The following is a 19,111-nucleotide window of genomic DNA, read 5'->3' on the forward strand; positions in this document are numbered from 1 at the left end:
TGTTGCCTGGGGATCGTTTGATTGGAGAATTGATGCAAAAATTCAGCTTTGAAATCACAGGAATATATTACATTTTAAAATATATTAAAATAGAAAGCAGTTATTTTAAATAGTAAGAAATAGGCAAATTTCACAATATTACTGCTTTTGCTGTATTTTGGATCAAATAAATGCAGGCTTGTTGAGCAGAAGAGTATTCTTTGAAAAACATTAAAAATACTGTTCAAAACCTTTGACTGATAGAGCACTTAATTGCAGGCTTTTTAATAATTCCTGAATAATTCTCACTCCAGGCTGAATTCAAAAGCTGGCAGCCCTGTTTAAAGTAATTTGAAGTTTTGGCTCCCTGAACAACATTTACAAAATTCACTGTAGCCTACAAGTTAATTATAGATCTTTTGCTCCAACCACTGGTTAATGAGATAATATAATAAGTTTCAGTATATTAAAATGTGAACTTACGGTATAAATGTATAGCTAATGTGGGGTAATTTGAAGTAATCAGCAATCGTAGGATTTATTCATGCTTTTTTTCTGCCAGGTTGGAGTTATACACTGATTTTCTGTCATGGTCTATGGACCCCCTGAATTAGCCTTTACCACCCACTGGCCACCCCATGTACAGTATAAAACTCTAGCACTGCCACTGTACCATTTCAACCACTAGCTGTCATTATAACATACTGCACATGCCTTATATTCACATGCTTTGGACAATTACAGAAAAAAAAGGTTGTTTAAACATTTTTTATGGTAATAAATGTCAAATGGTGATGAGAAATACGTGAGTTGAAGTGAAAAACAATGTCCACCAAAAGGAAAAACTTAATAGACCTATGAATATATGTAATGCTAGAGTGATTATGTAAAGAGGTGAGATGCTGCCTTTGTCCAATCAATGATACAGACACTGCAAATATGCAAATGAGACAGTTAACCCAAGATTTAGGAATATACAGTGTGAAATGGCATCTTATAAATACCCAAGATTAACAGTTAACGCCAAGGAAATAACATACAGTGTGAAATAAGGCAGCAAGATAAACCAGGATTCTGTTAACCAGGTGTTTAGAATGACCCAGGGTTAACTTAGCCTGAAAAGTAGTCTCCACCTACTGGCACACAATTGACCAAAAATTACTATAAGAATTATCTTTATGTTGAATATATATATATGTATGTATGTACATGTATATATGGAATACCTGTTAGTTATTATCTCAGAAAAAAAGATGTACTTTGCATGTTTAATGCAATTTTGTGTTAGAGCATCTTAAATGAAAGTACATGTAAAAGTAATAGTATGCCACTATGCTATAAGCACAGCCTATAATTTAATACTTCAATTACCAGCGGCACTGGAGGGTCACTGGGTTTGTATAAAGACTTATACAAAATGCAAGATGCCTAAGCATCTCAGTTTACCTCTTACTTACTACTATAAACCTTCTATTATAAACTGTCATTCGGTCCAGTTTATAGATAGTCAGTGTAAGCGATACTGTGAGACAGAGCCAATTGTAGTATCCAAAAGAGGAAATACAGTCATTTATGTTTAAAGAACCCATGAAAATTAGGAGATTTCTCTTTAGCGGAAACTGAAGGGAGATAAGCTCTTCTAAGAGGGGTAAGGAAATACATTCCTCCAATAAACAGGTTCGAATATTATACTGCATTTACGATCTGGCACGCTTATCTATTTGTAGTCAGCTCAAGGACCCAGCGTGTTTCCCTCATGCCGCCCCACATGGCATGATGAAGCACACAGAATTCCACTGCGTTTGCTCGTCAGGTCGCTGTGTACACAGGTTTGGACTAGCTCAGCTTTGGCTCTCTCCTGCCATGCCACCATATGTCAAATTGTCAACAGCTCCTCTGGTGCTCAGTTTGTCGACCCAGTTAGACTATCATCCCATAGAACAGTATGGACATTGGGAAATAATGCAGCCATGTTGCGTCAACTGCATGATGACTGTCTGACTGGGCCTAAAGGAGGCACCAGATGAGCTACAGATCAGGACTGCACCATCCCAGGCATTGTGGGTTTTCCCCAATTAAAATAGATTCTGATCCCCGTGGAGGTGGTGGGCCAGGGAGTCAGTATTTGTTTATTTTCAGCAGTGGTAACTATCCTTACATTTACATGCCAACCCTAAAACTGAATATTTAATATGATCTAATATGTTCTCTGTAAATATTAACACTATGAATCTACATAAATCTGGCATGTTGTCTTCAAATATTAACCTTAGGAGCACTACACTCTCTAACAATAGTGAAATTAAAAAAAAAAAAAAAAAAAAAAATTTTTTAAATACATTAATTTCTTAATCTGTGTCACTTGACAGACTGTGAATTACTTAGAATCTTACAAAAAGTATAATTAAGTTAAGATCATTGTAGCTGTAACATTAGCAGTTACTGTGCACACATCAACAAAATATGTAATTTATGCTATTCGTGCAAAGTTTCTGGTTGGGGTTGTCCATCCGAAATTTTAGGATTCATTTGTCAACACACAACCAAATCAAGATCAGTTTATGGTAAGCAAAACTTATAGTAATTTAAATAATATTAAAAAGAGTAAGATCATTTTCAGAGAATCTTAAATTTATTAAATTCTATTTTACTCCATAAATCTAATAATTTTAGTGTGATTTTATGCAAGAATAAAAATGCTGTGGAGGTTAAAAAAAATCTATATATGCAATAATTCAAGAAAAGTCTTATTACTATAATTTAATGCTTTTCTAGAAAATGTCTAAATAAAGGATGTTTAACTATTGTTACTTGAAAGCAAGACAAAACTACAGATTAAAAAATACTAAATGTTTGTTATTTAATAATGTTATAATGATATTTTAATTTATTTTATATTAAATTATATTCTAATTATTCATATTATAATTCATGCTTTAAGTTAGAAGCACAAAAAGGGCAATGAAAATGTAAAATCTCCTTTTTTCCATAAAATAAAAATGCATTCTAATTGATGGATGCCAGATATGTGCAGAACAGCCAATCAGCGCTCTGTGCTGACCTCTGCTGCCAGATGAGAGTATGAACACTAATGAATGTACAAAATAAAACTGCAGATCTCCTTTCAGGAGTTCCGCACACGATAACGACATTGTTAAATAAATGTTTATTTCATGCATATTTGTATTCAAAACACAAATGTCTAGATATGATCCGGTCCGGATCAGAATCTGCAACCACAAGCTCAGTTCATCTTCAAAAGGAGAGAAGCGGCAGGCGAGCCGAATTTATAAATCCTGAGGATTATTTGCTAGCGCTTACATTATATATATTTTTTTTAATTCACGGTCGCTGCATGCTATTGCCAAAACAGAAATTACTTTAAATTACCAATAAAACGGCATTTGAATTTTACTTTAGCCTATGTGATCTACAACGACATGGAATAAAATAATAGAAAAACAGGTAACAAACATCAGCAGAATTTTTTTTTTAAGCAGTTTCATGGGAAAACCCAACCCCACATAAATAAATTTATAATAATATTTATAATAAAATACTAAAATAATTATTTATAAATAATACATCTTTACTTAAGTTTTCACCATAATTAGTCTACTGTAATTCTTAAATCCAAGTTATAGGCTATACTTTGGTATTATGAACTGAATTCACATGGATGATGACCATACAAAGTGATGGTTTGAGCACATTACAGATAATGAGTTCAGACGTGAAACACTGCACCTATCATTGGTTTCATATGAATAACATAAACATAAAAAAAATTCCTATTTAAATTGTTTTTTTTAAAAAGTAAACATGTCAAGTTTTCTATTGACATTGTTATATGTCTGTGATGCATGAGCCTGGTTAATTTCTGACGCTTTCAGAAAGAAGTTCAGGAAGACAGACTGAGATGGCAGAAAGCGCACCCTGTTAGGTTTCTTTATTTTACAACAGAGTTTTTGTAACGTTCTTACGACCAAAACTGGAGGAGCTGAAGCTCTTTCCACTTTTATCGGGATAGCGCGTGCGGATCGGGAGAAGTGTCGCAGCCTACTTGTTGAGCTCTACATCTGCTGTTGTTTGTAATAGCAAATGAAAAAATGTATCTGTGAGATTTTTCCTAAATAGGCATAGAATGAAATGAGTAGGCCTAGGCTTAAAATCAGGCAATCATAGACCAATTCAAATGTCGTTGTCGTTTATTTCTTAGAGAATCAAATGGAATTTGGCTACAGTTGTTGTATTCTTCTTGTTAAGCCACTCCTGAACCACAGACAACGTCAGAGACGTCTTTCCTGGGCTAAGAAGAAGGACTGGACTGTTGCCCAGTGGTCCAAACTCCTCTTTTCAGATGAGAGCAAGTTTTGTATTTCATTTGGAAACCAAGCTCATAACCCAAGTTGCTTGAAGTCCAGTGTTAAGTTTCCACAAGTTTCCACAAGCACCAAAAGTTGGTTAAATGGCCATGGTGTTGGTGTGCTTGACTGGCCAGCAAACTCACCAGACCTGAACCCCATGGAGAATCTTGTCAAGAGGAAGATGAGAAACAAGAGACCAAAAAATGCAGATGAGCTGAAGTCCACTGTCAAAGAAACCTGGGCTTCCATACCACCTCAGCAGTGCCACAAACTGATCACCTCCATGCCAGGCAGTAATCAAAGCAAAAGGAGCCCCTACCAAGTACTGAGTACATGTACAGTAAATGAACATACTTTCCAGAACTCCAACAATTCACTAAATGTTTTTTTGTTTTTTGTTTTTATGAAATATTCTAATTTGTTGAGTTCGTGAATTGGTGTTTTTTTTTTTCTTAAATGTGAGCCAAAATCATCACAATTAAAAGAACCAAAGACTTAAACTACTTCAGTCTGTGTGCGCTGAATTTATTTAATACATGAGTTTAATACAATTTGAGTTGAATTACTGAAGTAAATGAACTTTTGTGTGACATACTAATTTATCGAAAAGCACCTGTATACACAACTTCAAAATTTGGATCAAAATGGGAACAGCAAATGACTAATAGAGAGAGAGAGGGAGAGAGAGAGAGAGACAGGCGGAGGGATGATGTTGGGAGGGAAGAGAGAGGGAGGGGAAAAGTAAAAGCCAAAGGATTCTGAAAAACACAAGGAGCAGCAGAGGATTGGAAATTCGTAAGTATTATAAAAACCAATTCTTTTGAGAATATTACATCATATAACACATGATCTAGTCAATGCTTTTTACACACCTAGTAAAACAGAAGCGAATGTGGGTAGATAAATAAGGAGATAAATATGTACAAATCTGCATTCCTCTTGAAACAACATTCAGCCGTTTAAGAAATGAACACTTTATATGAAAGACAATGCAGAATGTGAGACGGCTGCATGTTGATGCATATGTGCACTATACAGTTGAGTTGTCAAGATGTTAATATGTAATGCCTCCCTCAGGAAAAACTGTGGTCTGAGGGGATGCATATGTGTTTATGACAAATGACGAGAATTTGTGTATCTGTGTCTGTATGTGTGTGTGAGGTTGTTGAGTCCACAGAGAGGGGTGGGAATGCACATTCTTTAGTGTGAGCTCATGTCTTGGACACCGAGAAATACAGGCTTAAAGGAAAAGACTTGGGGAGAGAGAAGGAAACAGACAAAGCTGGATAGATGGAACAGCTGTAACTGATATCTTTAATGAGCGACTGAGAACAGAGAACTTATGTTCTGTGACATCAATAAATGAGAATCTGCATGAGTCACAGGCAAATGGAAATGAAAATGTTTTCTCATGCAGTGTGTCTTTTAGAATTCATTTGTTCTGTCTTTCAAGGATGTCTATAAATGGTTACATTTTAGACTTCCAAAGTCTTGCCAACATGGCCTGTCAAGAAGGAAATCTGCTCTGCCAAGACACAGATACACTGGGTCCGGTCTGATAACTGACAGATTTCTCAAAACCAAATTGCATTCGCAATTGGTCTGAATAGACAAATGACTCTTGTCAGTTTAAAATATACACCATTCGTTTGACTTTCTCTTCATCAAACAATCCTGAAAAAATAGGTTCCAAAACATTAGGTAGCACTACTCTTGATTAGAATGATTTCTAAAGCATCATGTAACACTGAAGATTGGAGTGATGCTACTGAAAATGCAGCTTTGGCATCACAGAAATAAATTCCATTTTAACGTACTGGATATTAATATAGAAACCAGTTATTTTAAATTGTAATAATACTTCACAAAATTGTAGTGAAAAAAGTTTTATCAAGTACAGCCTTAATAGATTTAAAAAAAAAACATGACAAAAAAAAAAACATACTGACCAAAAAAATTTGGATGGAAGTGTATTGATTTTATACTTATGTATTTGATTTTGATATTTATATCACAATAACCTTTATTTTTTTTATGCTAAAGTGTAAACCGGCTTCCATTCCATCCATTGTAATTTTGAACACACTGAAAGTTATTTCAGGCTTGTTATGATAAACGTTCTTTCTCCAGGCCCTGAGCTGTGATCGGACCCCGTGAAGACCCTGAAAGATGGGCAGCTATCCAGTCTCTGTGCTGTTATGCTGTTGTTTCTTTGGTAATTCCATCAAAACATGAAAACAGCAGCCAATTAATTTAATGAATATGAATGAATGATTGTTTTTGAATGCCCAGCCAACAAATCTTTTCTGCTATTTTTTTCCTCACAGTACTTGTTACTGTCCAGGCACAGCAAACTGGTAATTCTCTGTTTTGTTCACTAATTCAACTGTTTTTTTTAAACATTGTGTGAAAACCAATTATGCTGTTTTTATTTTTACCAAATGGCAATGAAATAGTTCATAATAGTCTATACATGCACATCAGTGATTTATAACTAATAGTTTTAGTGTGATTTCTAGAAATTAATAAAGTATTTGAAAAATCAAGGAAACATTTTATGACTTTCAAATATCTAGTTATGTCAAGTTGTAAATATTTTATTGGGTTGAAATTGCTATTTGTAAATCTAAAATACTTTTAAAAGTCCAATAAATGACTAGAAGATGAACAACTGACTAGAAGATTCATGTAAATTCATCTGAAATAAAAAGTGTAAAAGAGAACATTCAGTTATTACAAAAATATGGAATTGTGGAATTTATTTAAATTATTCTATTTAATAATTTTTGTCAAATATTATTATTATACATATCATTTTTAATATTTCTGTCTTTACATTTTTATTATTATATCGTTTGTGAAAAGAAAAGAAAAGTAAAGAAAAAAAGTTAAGAAATATGAACAGCAGAAGTATCATAAATATATTTTGGGGCCTACAAGTACTGTGCATCAGAGTCAGTAAGAATGAGAACATTTTTTTAGAAAATTTCTCTTTTGTGTATAGAGAATGCATTTTATTACTTATTTTAATTACAAATAGTATCTCAAAACTATATTTTCAAAAATGTCCTTGTTACTACATACCCCCTATATGCCCTGTAAATGAACTCTGTCGTTTAGCCATAACAGCAGAAATGTTCAATAGGTCTATGTAGCAGAGACTTTTAAGTTATGTGTCTCTATACAGACAATGACTTTCAAAAATAAACTCACCCTGAAAAACATTGGAGTAAAAAGCGTGACAACTAGCCCTGGCCTCCTCTACATGTTTTTTTCTTTTTCTTGCCAGAAATCCATGACATTGATCCCAGTGTTTTGCCACCGCCAGGTGAGTTTGTATATACAGTACAGCATTTGCATCAACAGTAAGACAATAGCAGTCTTGTCTCTGTCCCACAGACTGCAGAGAGGAAACATACCCCTGCACCAGGATGTACTCTGTTCATCGACCGATAAAGAGATGCATCCATTCACTCTGCATCTACAGGTGGCTAAATCACTGACAAACACACACATCATCATTCCAAGCTGACATTCTCCTCTGCTGAACAAAGAGATTTGTATTTGATATGGTGCGTGTGAAATAAACGACATCTGTTTCCTGCAGTCTTCCAAGAGTTTATGTGATCAACAAAGAAATCTGTGTGAGAACCGTGTGCCAGCAAGACGAGATCCTGATGGGTGAGACTCTCAATATCTCAGTAACAAACTACAGAACGTGTGACAGTGTGGGTGAAACCTTATGTTTTTTTAAGGGCTGTGTCTGACAGTTTTTGCTAAATATTTATGACTAAGCTGCAAACATAATTTTAATCAGCCTTAATCAATACTTTTGTTTCTTGTGGAGCAGATAAAAATATGTAAATATGAACTTGATCTTAATCTAAACCTGGGGCTACTCCACCCCAAAATTGAAATTTTGTCATTAATCACTTACTTATGTTGTTCCAAAACCTTAAAAGCTTCATTCGTCTTCGGAACACAATTTAAGATATTTTGGATGAAAACCGGGAGGCTTGTGACTGTCCCATTGACTGCCAAGTAACACTCTATTAAGGTACAGAAAAGTATGAAAAGCATCATCAAAATAGTCAGTCTGCCATCAGTGTTTCAACCATAATATTATGAAGCGATGAGAAAACTTTTTGTATGCAAATAAAACAAAAATAATGACTTAATAAAACAATTCCTTTGTCAACAGTTTCCTCTGTGTCTCTCCACATCACTCAAAACTGTTTGCCTCAATATCCTTTTCCAAACCTTAACAGTGTATTTACCTGGTGGTCTTAAGCCGCCCGGTTTTCATACAAAATTTCTTAAATTGTGTTCCGAAGATGAACGACATGGGGGTATGATTTAATGACAATATTTTCATTTTGGGGAGGAATATCCCTTTAAGATCAGTTTACATGAAGAGCAGACTTAAAGCTGCTGTAGGGACACTGATCTATAATATAGAACATATAGATCAGTGGGTAGGGAACTTTTGACGCTCTAGTGGTTAATAAACAGAACTGCTTGCGTCTTGCGGAAGAACATCGTAGCCGGAACTACTTCTCTCTGTTTATGTCTATGAAGAATCACAAAGGTACTGGGTTACTCCGCCGCGGTATCCCCGAAGCAATCTAAAATAGTCCGAATATAAACACTTATTATAGGTGCACCCTAGTGATTCAGGACAAGCCAAAAACACGGTTTGGAAAATGGATTCATGGTGTACTCGCTTATTATATACATTTTTCTACATTTTGAACACAAACAAAGTTACGGACCGCAGCTCTGATTGGTTGTTTCTTACCGGGAGCGATGGAGTTTCTGCAAATGGCAATAGGACCACTGGGAGGAGCTTGATTTTTTTCACAGATTATCTGTCTCATATTCTACTGTCAGGACATAATGACAGATTTGATAAATATGTAAAAGATATATATATATATATATTTTTTTTTTTTTACAAAAGTTCCCTACAGCACCTTTAATTAATTATCCATATACTATGATTAATATTCAAAAGACTATTTTCATAGCATATATCTTACATGTATAAAATTATATCCTTCTCTATTTTAAAATAAATCTAACACATTTTATTGAGATTAATGCTGGAAACAAGAAAATAACTAAATTCAAAATAATAATTTGATAATTGACAATTCTATAATAATTAATAATAGTATCTTCATAATTCAGTATAGATTCATAATGTATTTCCCTACTGTAGGCAGTCAGTAAGATATTTTTAATGTTTCTGAAAGAAGTCTTGTGCTCAGCGAGGCTGCATTTATTTGAAGATAAATAAATGAATACAATACATACAACCTGAAAGTAGTGAGTACTATCTTTTTTTTTTTCAGCTGAACTCTGTAGAGAGAAATCGGGTTGGCCAAAACGCCAAAAGAGGACAACTATGAGTCGCTGTCGCCGTGCCAAACCAAATAGCTGGGCAAACAGGGCCTAAAGTCAGATGGATGACAAAGGGAGAGAGAAAAAAGAAGAGATTTCTGGTTTCAACAAATACCACTATAAATCAGAATAAGGAATCTCAAAATGTAAACTTGTTACATTGCTAAAACCAACCGAAGCTGTGGTCCAGTGACCTTCACAGATATTACTGTTCAGTAATCACTTTTTTATCATTTTAACGCTTGTGCTTGAATAAGCTTGGTTGACTGTCTCAGTGTTTTTAAAGACTGTATTTTAATAGGATACACAAAGGGCATGACAATGCACAGCTCTGGTGCTGAATGTTAAAGTAGCCCACTCTATAACCACTATTTGCTTCATAATCTTCTATTATACTGTATGTCCACACCAACCACTGTAAGTAAAACACAAAATCCACAATAGCAAATAAATGTTTATATTTTCACTCTCAAAGATCAGTCTTTCTTGGGTCTTACTGAAGTGATTTAAACTTCCTGACGTATTTGCTTTGGACTATAATGTTTCATGTTAGGATGTAGTATCATGGATTTATACATAGACTAAACTGTAGGGGGCGACAGATTGATACAAAAGACCTGTTCCGATTGGAAAACATTGCAGCTGTGATACAAGCGTCTGAGTAATTCGTTTTGATAAATGGAGATAAATAATAGAAATGCTGAAATGGGTTGATTTAGGGCCTGTGTCTGGTGCCTGAGATTGTTTACTGATCTCATTGCGGTCATGAATAACACATTTTTGAGACAATATGTCGACAACATGTTTACTGATAGCCTACGTGAGCGGATGAAAGACAGAAATAAATTAGTTAATTGCGTTTTTTCCCATTTTTTCTACTTTCCGGTTTGAAAACAATGAGAAGTGTCACTAGATACGTTTAAAATGTTATTTGTACCTTTCTATACTAACCTTTCCCACATGATGCCCTCCACATTTGACAAATAGCCTATATTTTCACCAACCTGAGGCAGAAAGAGTGATAGAGATGAGGGAAAGAGACAAATTTGGGCTTAACTGTGTTAGACTCTTACAAAAAAGGTAAGAGTTCAGAAAACTGTACGAAACCTTCTTTTAAGTGATTAAATTATATTTAAGTCAAAGGACTCTGAAAATTGATTGCATGAGAGACGGTGGGATGAGTGATAGAACCAACATTTAAGGGGGATTAATAAAATATATTAGGCCTATCTGAGAGTCTTTTCAGAACAGCATTATTTTCATCTTGGTGAAGACATTAACATCTTTTCACTAACCACTGTCAGCTTACAGATCCAGAGCACAATGCACTTGACAACATAAATGGGAAACCAGAGATTCCCCTACAAGACAGGTACAAGTATGTCCTGGATGTGTAACATTTTAGTTTTTTTTTTATCTTATTTTCTAAGGCAACTTAGTTTAGTTTCAAGATAATGGGCTTTTTTAAAGCTAATAAGCATTGTATCTGCAAACACTTTATCTACAGAAGCAGATTGACCAGGCATCCCAGTTTAAAAAGAGCAGAAATAAAAAATTTTTTTAAAATAAAATACAATCAATCACAGAATTTGTAATGACTGTTAGAAAATGGTTAGATACGGAATTGTACTTGTTTTAATGGAAACTTTTTATTATTAAGAATATTATGCTTTAAATGACAAAAACAAAAAAAAATACATTATAAAGCCATGGGGCACAACAGAGAGAGGAAAACAAGGAAATAAATAAATAAAAAGAATATGAAATTACCTCGCAGACATGCAAGACCTTTATATCATTAATGACAAAAGTCATCAAAAGTTTGTTATTCAAACTATCAAAATAAGAATAACCAAAAAGTAACTTTTCATAATGCAAATCAAAATTAAAAAGTACTTTTCTTTGATAAACAAAGAGACAGCATACCATAACTTCTTCACACAACTATAATGGGGCACTGTTTCCAGAGCAAAGAGAAACTAACATCAATATCCCTCTTAAACTTACTGAGAAAATGTTAAACAGGATAGAATTTATGAATTATTTTGAAATAAATTTATAAAAAAAAAAAAACTACAAAAATAAATAAACATGTGAGGTGATAACCAAACATGTGAGCCAGTATTGGTGGTAACTTCCTTTAGAAATAGGGAACGAATAGATTTCATATGCATTACATGTTTTACGAAGTGAAGCGGAGCGCCTAAAACCCCCTTAGCTGTTATAAATTAACTGTAAACTACGCCTTCAGGGGGATTATTGCTTTTATAAAATGGTTATTCCATGTATGCAGCAAATCTTCACAGAATAAAACAGAGCAAATAAAGGGTAATGATATGTAAATAAAAACAGTATTTTTCCACCATACAATGTAGTTCCTCAGAACCCGTTGTGATTCCAACAAAGTGGTTCGCCGAGCAACACACAGAAGTGAACAAAGGTGTATGTTTGCAGTGTAATTTACAACAAAGACTATCCACCTTTTTCTTCAACGTGGATGTAAGCCTGTGGGTGAGACTTCCGGTTCTATAACGAGGAGAATAACAACGTGCAGTAAATGGTAAGATGGTTTGCACTACAGACCAGTGTGCTCATAATTAAGATAATAGATTCAAATAATATGATACGACACATCAATTGTCAATATCAAGCAGCAAAACTAACTGTTTTTTTTTTACAAATTTACCAATGGCGGCGCTCATTTTTACGTCAGGAAAAAGGTGGATTAGTGGCCTGTTAAAACCACTAAATCTTAAGCTATGTCCCAAAATACACTACAGGAGACCATTTTTAATGGTCTTAATAAAAGTTGATGGTTCGAAATGTTTGTAATGGTATTAGTGGAAACCAATAGAATTTCTTTTATGGTTTCTATTGTCTTTTTTTTTTTCGGCAGGGATGTTACATGAAAACAGCATAGAGTCACTGTCCACTCGCTGTCCGGAAACAAGAAATGTTAATAAACTAGAGAAAGAGCAGAAAAGGGCAGAACTGAATAAACATTATGCACTTCCTGAGTCCCCCACGCAGAACATATAGCCTCAACAATATACATGATGTATATGCTGTGTAAACAACTGCTGTAAGAATTTCACAACTAACACTGACTTTACCCAATTTGGTAAAATTATGATGTCAGGATGGGTCTTCAGTCGTCAAACTGGCCACGGACCTCTTGGTGGGTGTAACCCTGTTACAGATGACTAAATAGTAAATTATGAATGTGTTTACATACATTTTGTGATATATACATTGCAAATACCTTATTACAGTTATATAGTTGTACATTACATATTTTAATATTGTTGGGACATTTACAGATTTTTATGCTCAGCAAGGCTCCATTCATTTGTTTTCATTTCTATATAAATACAGTAATATTTGAAAATGTAATTTATTCCTGTGATGGCAAAGGTGATATTTCTAAAGCCATTACTCCAGTCTTCAGTGACATGATCTTTTAGAAATCATTATAATGTGCTGATTTGGTGCTCAAAATTTTTTTTTATCATTGTCAGTGTTGAAAACAGGTATGCTCCTTAATATTTTTATGGAAACAATGAAAGACAGTTCCCAAGAATAACATTCGTTTCAAATAGAAAACTTTTGTAGCATTATAAATATCTTTACTGGCACTTTTGATTTAATTAATGCACCTTTGCTGAATATAAATATTAATTTCTTTAAAAATATATATACATTTTTTTTTATTGACCCTAAACATTGAGCATATACGTTGTGTATACATATTCCTGGGACAGTTCCAATTATGAATCATACTGATTTAACACAGACAAAACAAAAAGCAGTTTGAAAATGCTTGTTAAATGACAGCTTTTATTTCGGCATCCAACATAATCACATTAATGCTACATACAATACAGTACAAGATGAGTATTAAGTCAGATTCAAGTCAAAGGATTCAAGTCTCAGGTCACACAGCACCATTTCTCTTCATCCCATTCAGTTCATTTCTCAGTGTTCATTGATTTGCAAATCTCATATTTGTGATCATAGCCCGAGGAGAGCAAAACCGTCCCTCAGATCCTCAGTCTCGGAGGGCTACAGTGAAAAAGAAAAAGAAATTGACTTAGCGCTGACAAATATGAAATGACCTTTGACCTCATCAAATAGCATATGGATTACTACCACCTACTACTATTAGATAGACTGACTAAAATTAAAGGACACTTCTTATTCAAATTGCCACATTGTTTTCATCTAATACTAGTTATATAGTTTAATTAGGATTAATCATGTTAAAACGATTGTAAATTTACAACCTGCAGGATCTGATTAAGTTTTCGAACAAGTCGGACAGAGTTTTCGTGAAGGCCATCCCAGGCTTTAAAACTCCTCTCCCTCCGTGCAACAAAGGTTTGCCAGCAGTAGAAATAGTCTAGAAACAAAACAGAATCTAATAAATAACAAGTTTAATATAACTGGCCAGAAATATTAACCAAGCCCCCTCTGTCCCCTCCCCATTTACCTTTATAAGTCATCACAGAGATCTGCACCCCTGCCCTCTTCAGGTGTCTCAGTCCTTCCCTCTCCTGGCTGTCCTCTTCATCACAGAAGTAAAGGCGTGACACAAAGATTCTCAGACGCAGATTGGGCGTCTGTGACAGGAAGTGGGCAAGTTGTTCAGCGCATTTAGAGCAGGGCGACCAGGAGCAGAACCAGGTCACTGCGTAACACATTCTCGCACCGTCCACACTGGAGCCCCACAGCCCCGGACACAACGCACCCAAGTGACGTAAGAAGAGCAGCTTCAGACGAAAACAGTTACAGATGGAGAACGAATGAGTAAAAGGTAGTCTGGGTTTTTCTCTCTATATTAATACCTTAATGTTTCATCTTTTCCCATTATCAGTTCATCTTTGCCTCACCTCTACATGGCAGCCGGAGCGATTGCGCAGGTGTCCGAAGTCAAAGGACAGGGAATCAGGACCGGTGCGTCTCTTTACTACAAAACAAAGGTAAGTCTCGTGTCTCCCTCGGGCCCAGCGCACATTCTTATAATGGAAGATAAATTTCCTCTGGGTCATGAGAACACTATATCAAAATATGATACTTTGTTATTCATTTGATACATTTGTCATAAACTGAAAAAAAAATACTTTTGTTTAATATCTATATTTGATTATTTAAAGCAATAACAACAAACATAATTCAAGGTATAGTCTCTGAAAATAAGTCTTGTATACCTAATTCTGATTCTTAAATGTTGTTTCTTGCAAACACAAACATTTGAATTTTTCTTGTAAAACAAAAAACTAAATTTTAAATAACAACAAAATTAAATCAGATTTTAATTTAAAATGAAATGTAATAAAAAACAAACAAACAAATAAATAAAATTTTCACTAGTTAATTTGCTAAAACCTGTGCTGTGTCTACAGCATTTTGTAGTGATCACATTGTTCAGCCCGACTTTGACACCTGCAGTCATCAGTGGTCGGTTGAGTTTAGACTTGGTTCTTAACCACGTGCATTTAAATATAGACCCAAGAGCAACGTGCATCCAGTCATTCCCAGACTAATAACTATCAGTTTCAATTCACACTTTCTGAAACTGGAGAAAATCTGTTAAGAGGTCAATGCACTAGCACAACATTGAAAAACATGAACTAAAGGACATCAAAGCATTGATTTATTCCTTAATTCTAAAGCTCTCATAATTACAATGATCAATTTCAAATGAACAATACAGTTCATTTTGCATACACAGACTAAAATAAATCCCCCCTTGTCTCTCACTATCACTTGTTTTGTTTTCACTTACCTGTCCAACTTGCTGATCATTCCGAAAGTCGAAACTTGCTAACTCATTTAGTTAAGCGAAAGTCAGTGAGAGTTTAAAAATGGGTTGAGGAAGAGGGAGGTATAGAAAACCTATGACATGTTCATATAGCTGCAAGAAAGAGGGTCTCTGATTGGGTGAAAATGGTTTTCAAACCTGTTTGGGAGGGCTGAGGTGCATTTAAACCGATACAACTCAATAACCTGGGCACGTGATATTTAAAGAGATATGTAAAAGAGTTATGGTCTTAGTTGCACAGATAAAAGATATGAAAATCATGACAGATTATGAATTGGATGGCACAGTGGATGAATGGTTGCATGCATTTATTATCTATTTTTAAACTGTGTATTACTTTTTCCAACAACAGCACTTGACCTTGTGTTCACCGTATATTAGTCTCTTGAGCGTTTGACGTGTTTTCTAACCTTTTTGCTCCAGAATGTGCGTCAGAAATGGCTGCCAGCAGCATAACCAAAGCCAGTTGGAAATTTCCAGATATCTTGCACCCAGTCAGGGAAGCCTCCACTTCATTTTTCCCACACAATTCCAAAAAACAACTCCCATATACCTTCTCTCCCTTGCTCAGATTTTCTCCATCCGCACCCTTTCCACTTGTTTAGTTTTTCCCACAGGGAATAAAAACGGGGGGAAAGACTTGTTTTACTACAAGAGGTCACCGCAACCCCCCGAGACACCTTCTCAGAGGGTTTTTCCAAAAAGCTATTTAACCTTCACACAAGCACACACTCCAACGCACAGGTAGCGAGACGGACCGGCGAATCGGCCTGGTTTAGGATTTACAGCATGCTTGTTAATTTGCTGCTGTCTGCAACTGTCTTTGGCTCTTTCCTGGTGACTTTAAAGTTGGCATCCTGTGTGTTTGTCTGTCTCCAGTCACTCGACTTCACCCTCTCATGCACTCTGCGGCCAGGGAAATCACCGCTCCCCAATGAGCTCCCTCTCAAGTGTATGTGTGTGTATGTCTGCATTCGAACATCTGGAAGAGATCTGTCTGCTCCCATGATTTACCTTCCGACCACAAGTCTTTCTGAGGTCTTACCACTATGCGCTATGTGTGTATAACATGGGAAAACAGAGAAAAGAATATACTGTAGGTTCTGTTCCCATTAAAGCTGATTCTCATGATGTTTTTTCTTTACTGCTAATGATTTGTTTTGGTGTGTGTTATCAAGAAAAAGATTAGATTTTTGTTTAAGACAAATCTATTGATATACACTCGTGATACTAATCATTATAAATGGCCAGTTCATCAAAAAAAGTACAATTGTGTTATAATTTACTCACCTTCATGTTACTCCAAACATTTATGACTTTATGTGGAACACACACACAAAAAATACTTTTTTGTGTGTACTATGAAAGTCAATAGTGTCCAATATTGTTTTGCTCCAAAAGGGAACGAAGGCTCCAAAAGTTTCTCCAAAGAACCATTTATTTATTAGTGTGAAGAACCTTTTTCCTCCTTTTGTTCAGTGGAAAGGTACCATGGATGTTTTAGGTTCTTCATGGAACCATAGCATCAATAAAGAACCTCTATTTTAGACAAAAACGGTTTCTTCAAAATATCTTCTTTTGTGTTCCTCAAAAGAAAGAACACCATGGGGGTGAGTAAATCGTGATAAAACTTTTAACATTTGAGTCTCACAGGTGACCCAAAGCCTAGTTTCCTTTGTTTTCTTTTGCTTAGGGTGGGCAATGAAGACCACCACATTGTGTAAAGGTGCACAACAAATGAATCGAATCATGGCCGGAAACGGCAAGTCATATTTTCCGTAACGCACCAACCTACACGCACACACACACACACACACACACACACACACATAAAAACACAGAAGCCCATCGTGCAGACAAAATCAACCACAACTCCAAACACACTTACTTTCCAGAGTCATGAACTCACATCTGTTTCCTGGCGACAATAATAGTTACACATCGGTTAGGGGGATATAGTAGCAGGTGTTCAATTGCCTGAGCAGCTCTGTACATTATAACAAAAGCTCCTCCACAACAAACCCACCACTATGACTTGCAAAAGCTACCAAGAGGAAAGATGAAGTAATTGTGCTCATTAGTTGACTAACACAATGGTAGCCCATCAAAACTTAGTGGCTGGTACTAAAACAGGTTTTTACATTAGAGTAGTGCGTGTGCATGACAAAGATGCGACACTGCTTGAAGAAAAAATAGGGTTACTTGAGGATTCATTTATATACCTCAATGTGAATACACTGAAGACGTCTGATAAAACGTAAAAAGTTTCAGGTGAAAATTAAAATCATCCTGAAACTCTATTTAAACCTAGATATGCATAATACTACTTTACAGGAAAGTAATATCAAAACCAGCAACATGAGTTAAACAGGCCTACATATTTAACATGGCTATAACTTCAAAGTTTTTTAGTTAGTTCAGTAATCTTTTTTGATTTAACTGGTAAAAGTCCCTGATTGTAGATATGTAGATATGCCCTTATAAAAAAAGAAGTTTGGTTAATTCTATTAAATGCGCACCTTTAATATACTTTAAATCTTAAAAGAATATTTTTTTAAAAACTTAACTTTAATTTAAAATTAATGATAAAAGGTAATTTAAATATAGTTAACGAGAGTACACTTTCATGGCTGTTTCTTAACACAATTAAGTGCACTTCTAAAAGAAAAAAAAACTGAAAATCTTTACTTTTTACGTAATCTTTTGTTGTTCTACAAATAAGTGCACTTATTTTTTATGTATTGACTAACGTACTAAAGCACATGTAAAGCACTTTACTGTATCGTATATATTTCGTAATATACATTTAAAGTTAACATATTTTATAACATATAAATTGCATTTTAGTAAGTTATTATGAAATGACATGTAAAATGTACTTACTTGTTCCAAACCTGTACGAGTTTCATTCTTCTGTTAAATACATAAAGATATTTCTGAAAAATTTTGATAACCAAACAGTTGATGATAGCCCTTAAAATAAAGGGTACATGATGATGGAATTTTAGGTTAACTATCCTATAACCCCTACTTAAGTGGGTCAAAAAGCCTTCTAAAGTTCAGCTGATTGCATTTAATATGAATTTAAAATATAATTCATTTCCATTTAATTGCAATTAACATACATTTCAGTATATTATTTTAAAGTGTATTGTTACAATTATAATCATTCCTTTTAAAAGTATGCACAAGTGTCTTTTTTGACATGACTATAGGGTTTCTAAACAATAGTTAAATGTTTTAAGTATAAGCAGTGAAAGCCTTAAACATGACAGTGCAGCTTTCTGTTGCAGGTGAGCATCCACCCAACCACACAGTGAACTGTATAAACATCCGGTGGTGAATGACAGACTTAGGTGCTGTTGGGTAGTAGTGTGAGTGGTTAAGGTATAGCTGGTGTTTTAAGCTAACCACACAGCATGAGCAGCTCTTAGTTTCAAATACACTCAGCATCACTAAACTGTATCCACCCACACACATTTAGAGTAGCATGCGGGAATTAACTGTACTTGCAGTGGCTTTTGCAGCAAATTGAAAGAAA

The 19,111-nt window shown here is 34.9% G+C and overlaps 2 protein-coding genes and 1 long non-coding RNA gene across 3 annotated transcripts; 2 read left to right on the forward strand and 1 right to left on the reverse strand.

Annotated features, from left to right (window-relative positions):
- The first annotated feature begins 5,043 nt into the window (after positions 1–5,043).
- On the forward strand, positions 5,044–10,223 carry mfap5 (microfibril associated protein 5). Its single transcript, XM_026284488.1, has 7 exons — positions 5,044–5,141; positions 6,477–6,561; positions 6,674–6,703; positions 7,636–7,674; positions 7,746–7,833; positions 7,954–8,027; positions 9,701–10,223. Exons 2-7 carry the CDS (start codon positions 6,516–6,518, stop codon positions 9,802–9,804), a joined length of 381 nt encoding a protein of 126 aa, XP_026140273.1. The 5' UTR covers positions 5,044–5,141; positions 6,477–6,515; the 3' UTR covers positions 9,805–10,223.
- Positions 10,224–13,576: 3,353 nt separating this feature from the next.
- On the reverse strand, positions 13,577–15,602 carry aicda (activation-induced cytidine deaminase). Its single transcript, XM_026285162.1, has 5 exons — positions 15,535–15,602; positions 14,639–14,804; positions 14,239–14,518; positions 14,033–14,148; positions 13,577–13,811 (listed from the first exon to the last, which is right to left on the reverse strand). Exons 1-5 carry the CDS (start codon positions 15,552–15,554, stop codon positions 13,761–13,763), a joined length of 633 nt encoding a protein of 210 aa, XP_026140947.1. The 5' UTR covers positions 15,555–15,602; the 3' UTR covers positions 13,577–13,760.
- LOC113116841 (uncharacterized) lies at positions 14,367–16,706 on the forward strand. The gene is made up of 3 exons (XR_003294080.1): positions 14,367–14,505; positions 14,623–14,728; positions 16,450–16,706. It is a non-coding gene; the product is annotated as an uncharacterized LOC113116841 (long non-coding RNA).
- Positions 16,707–19,111: the final 2,405 nt, after the last annotated feature.

This window comes from Carassius auratus, chromosome 16, assembly GCF_003368295.1.
Source record: "Carassius auratus strain Wakin chromosome 16, ASM336829v1, whole genome shotgun sequence".
Lineage (NCBI taxonomy): Eukaryota > Metazoa > Chordata > Actinopteri > Cypriniformes > Cyprinidae > Carassius > Carassius auratus.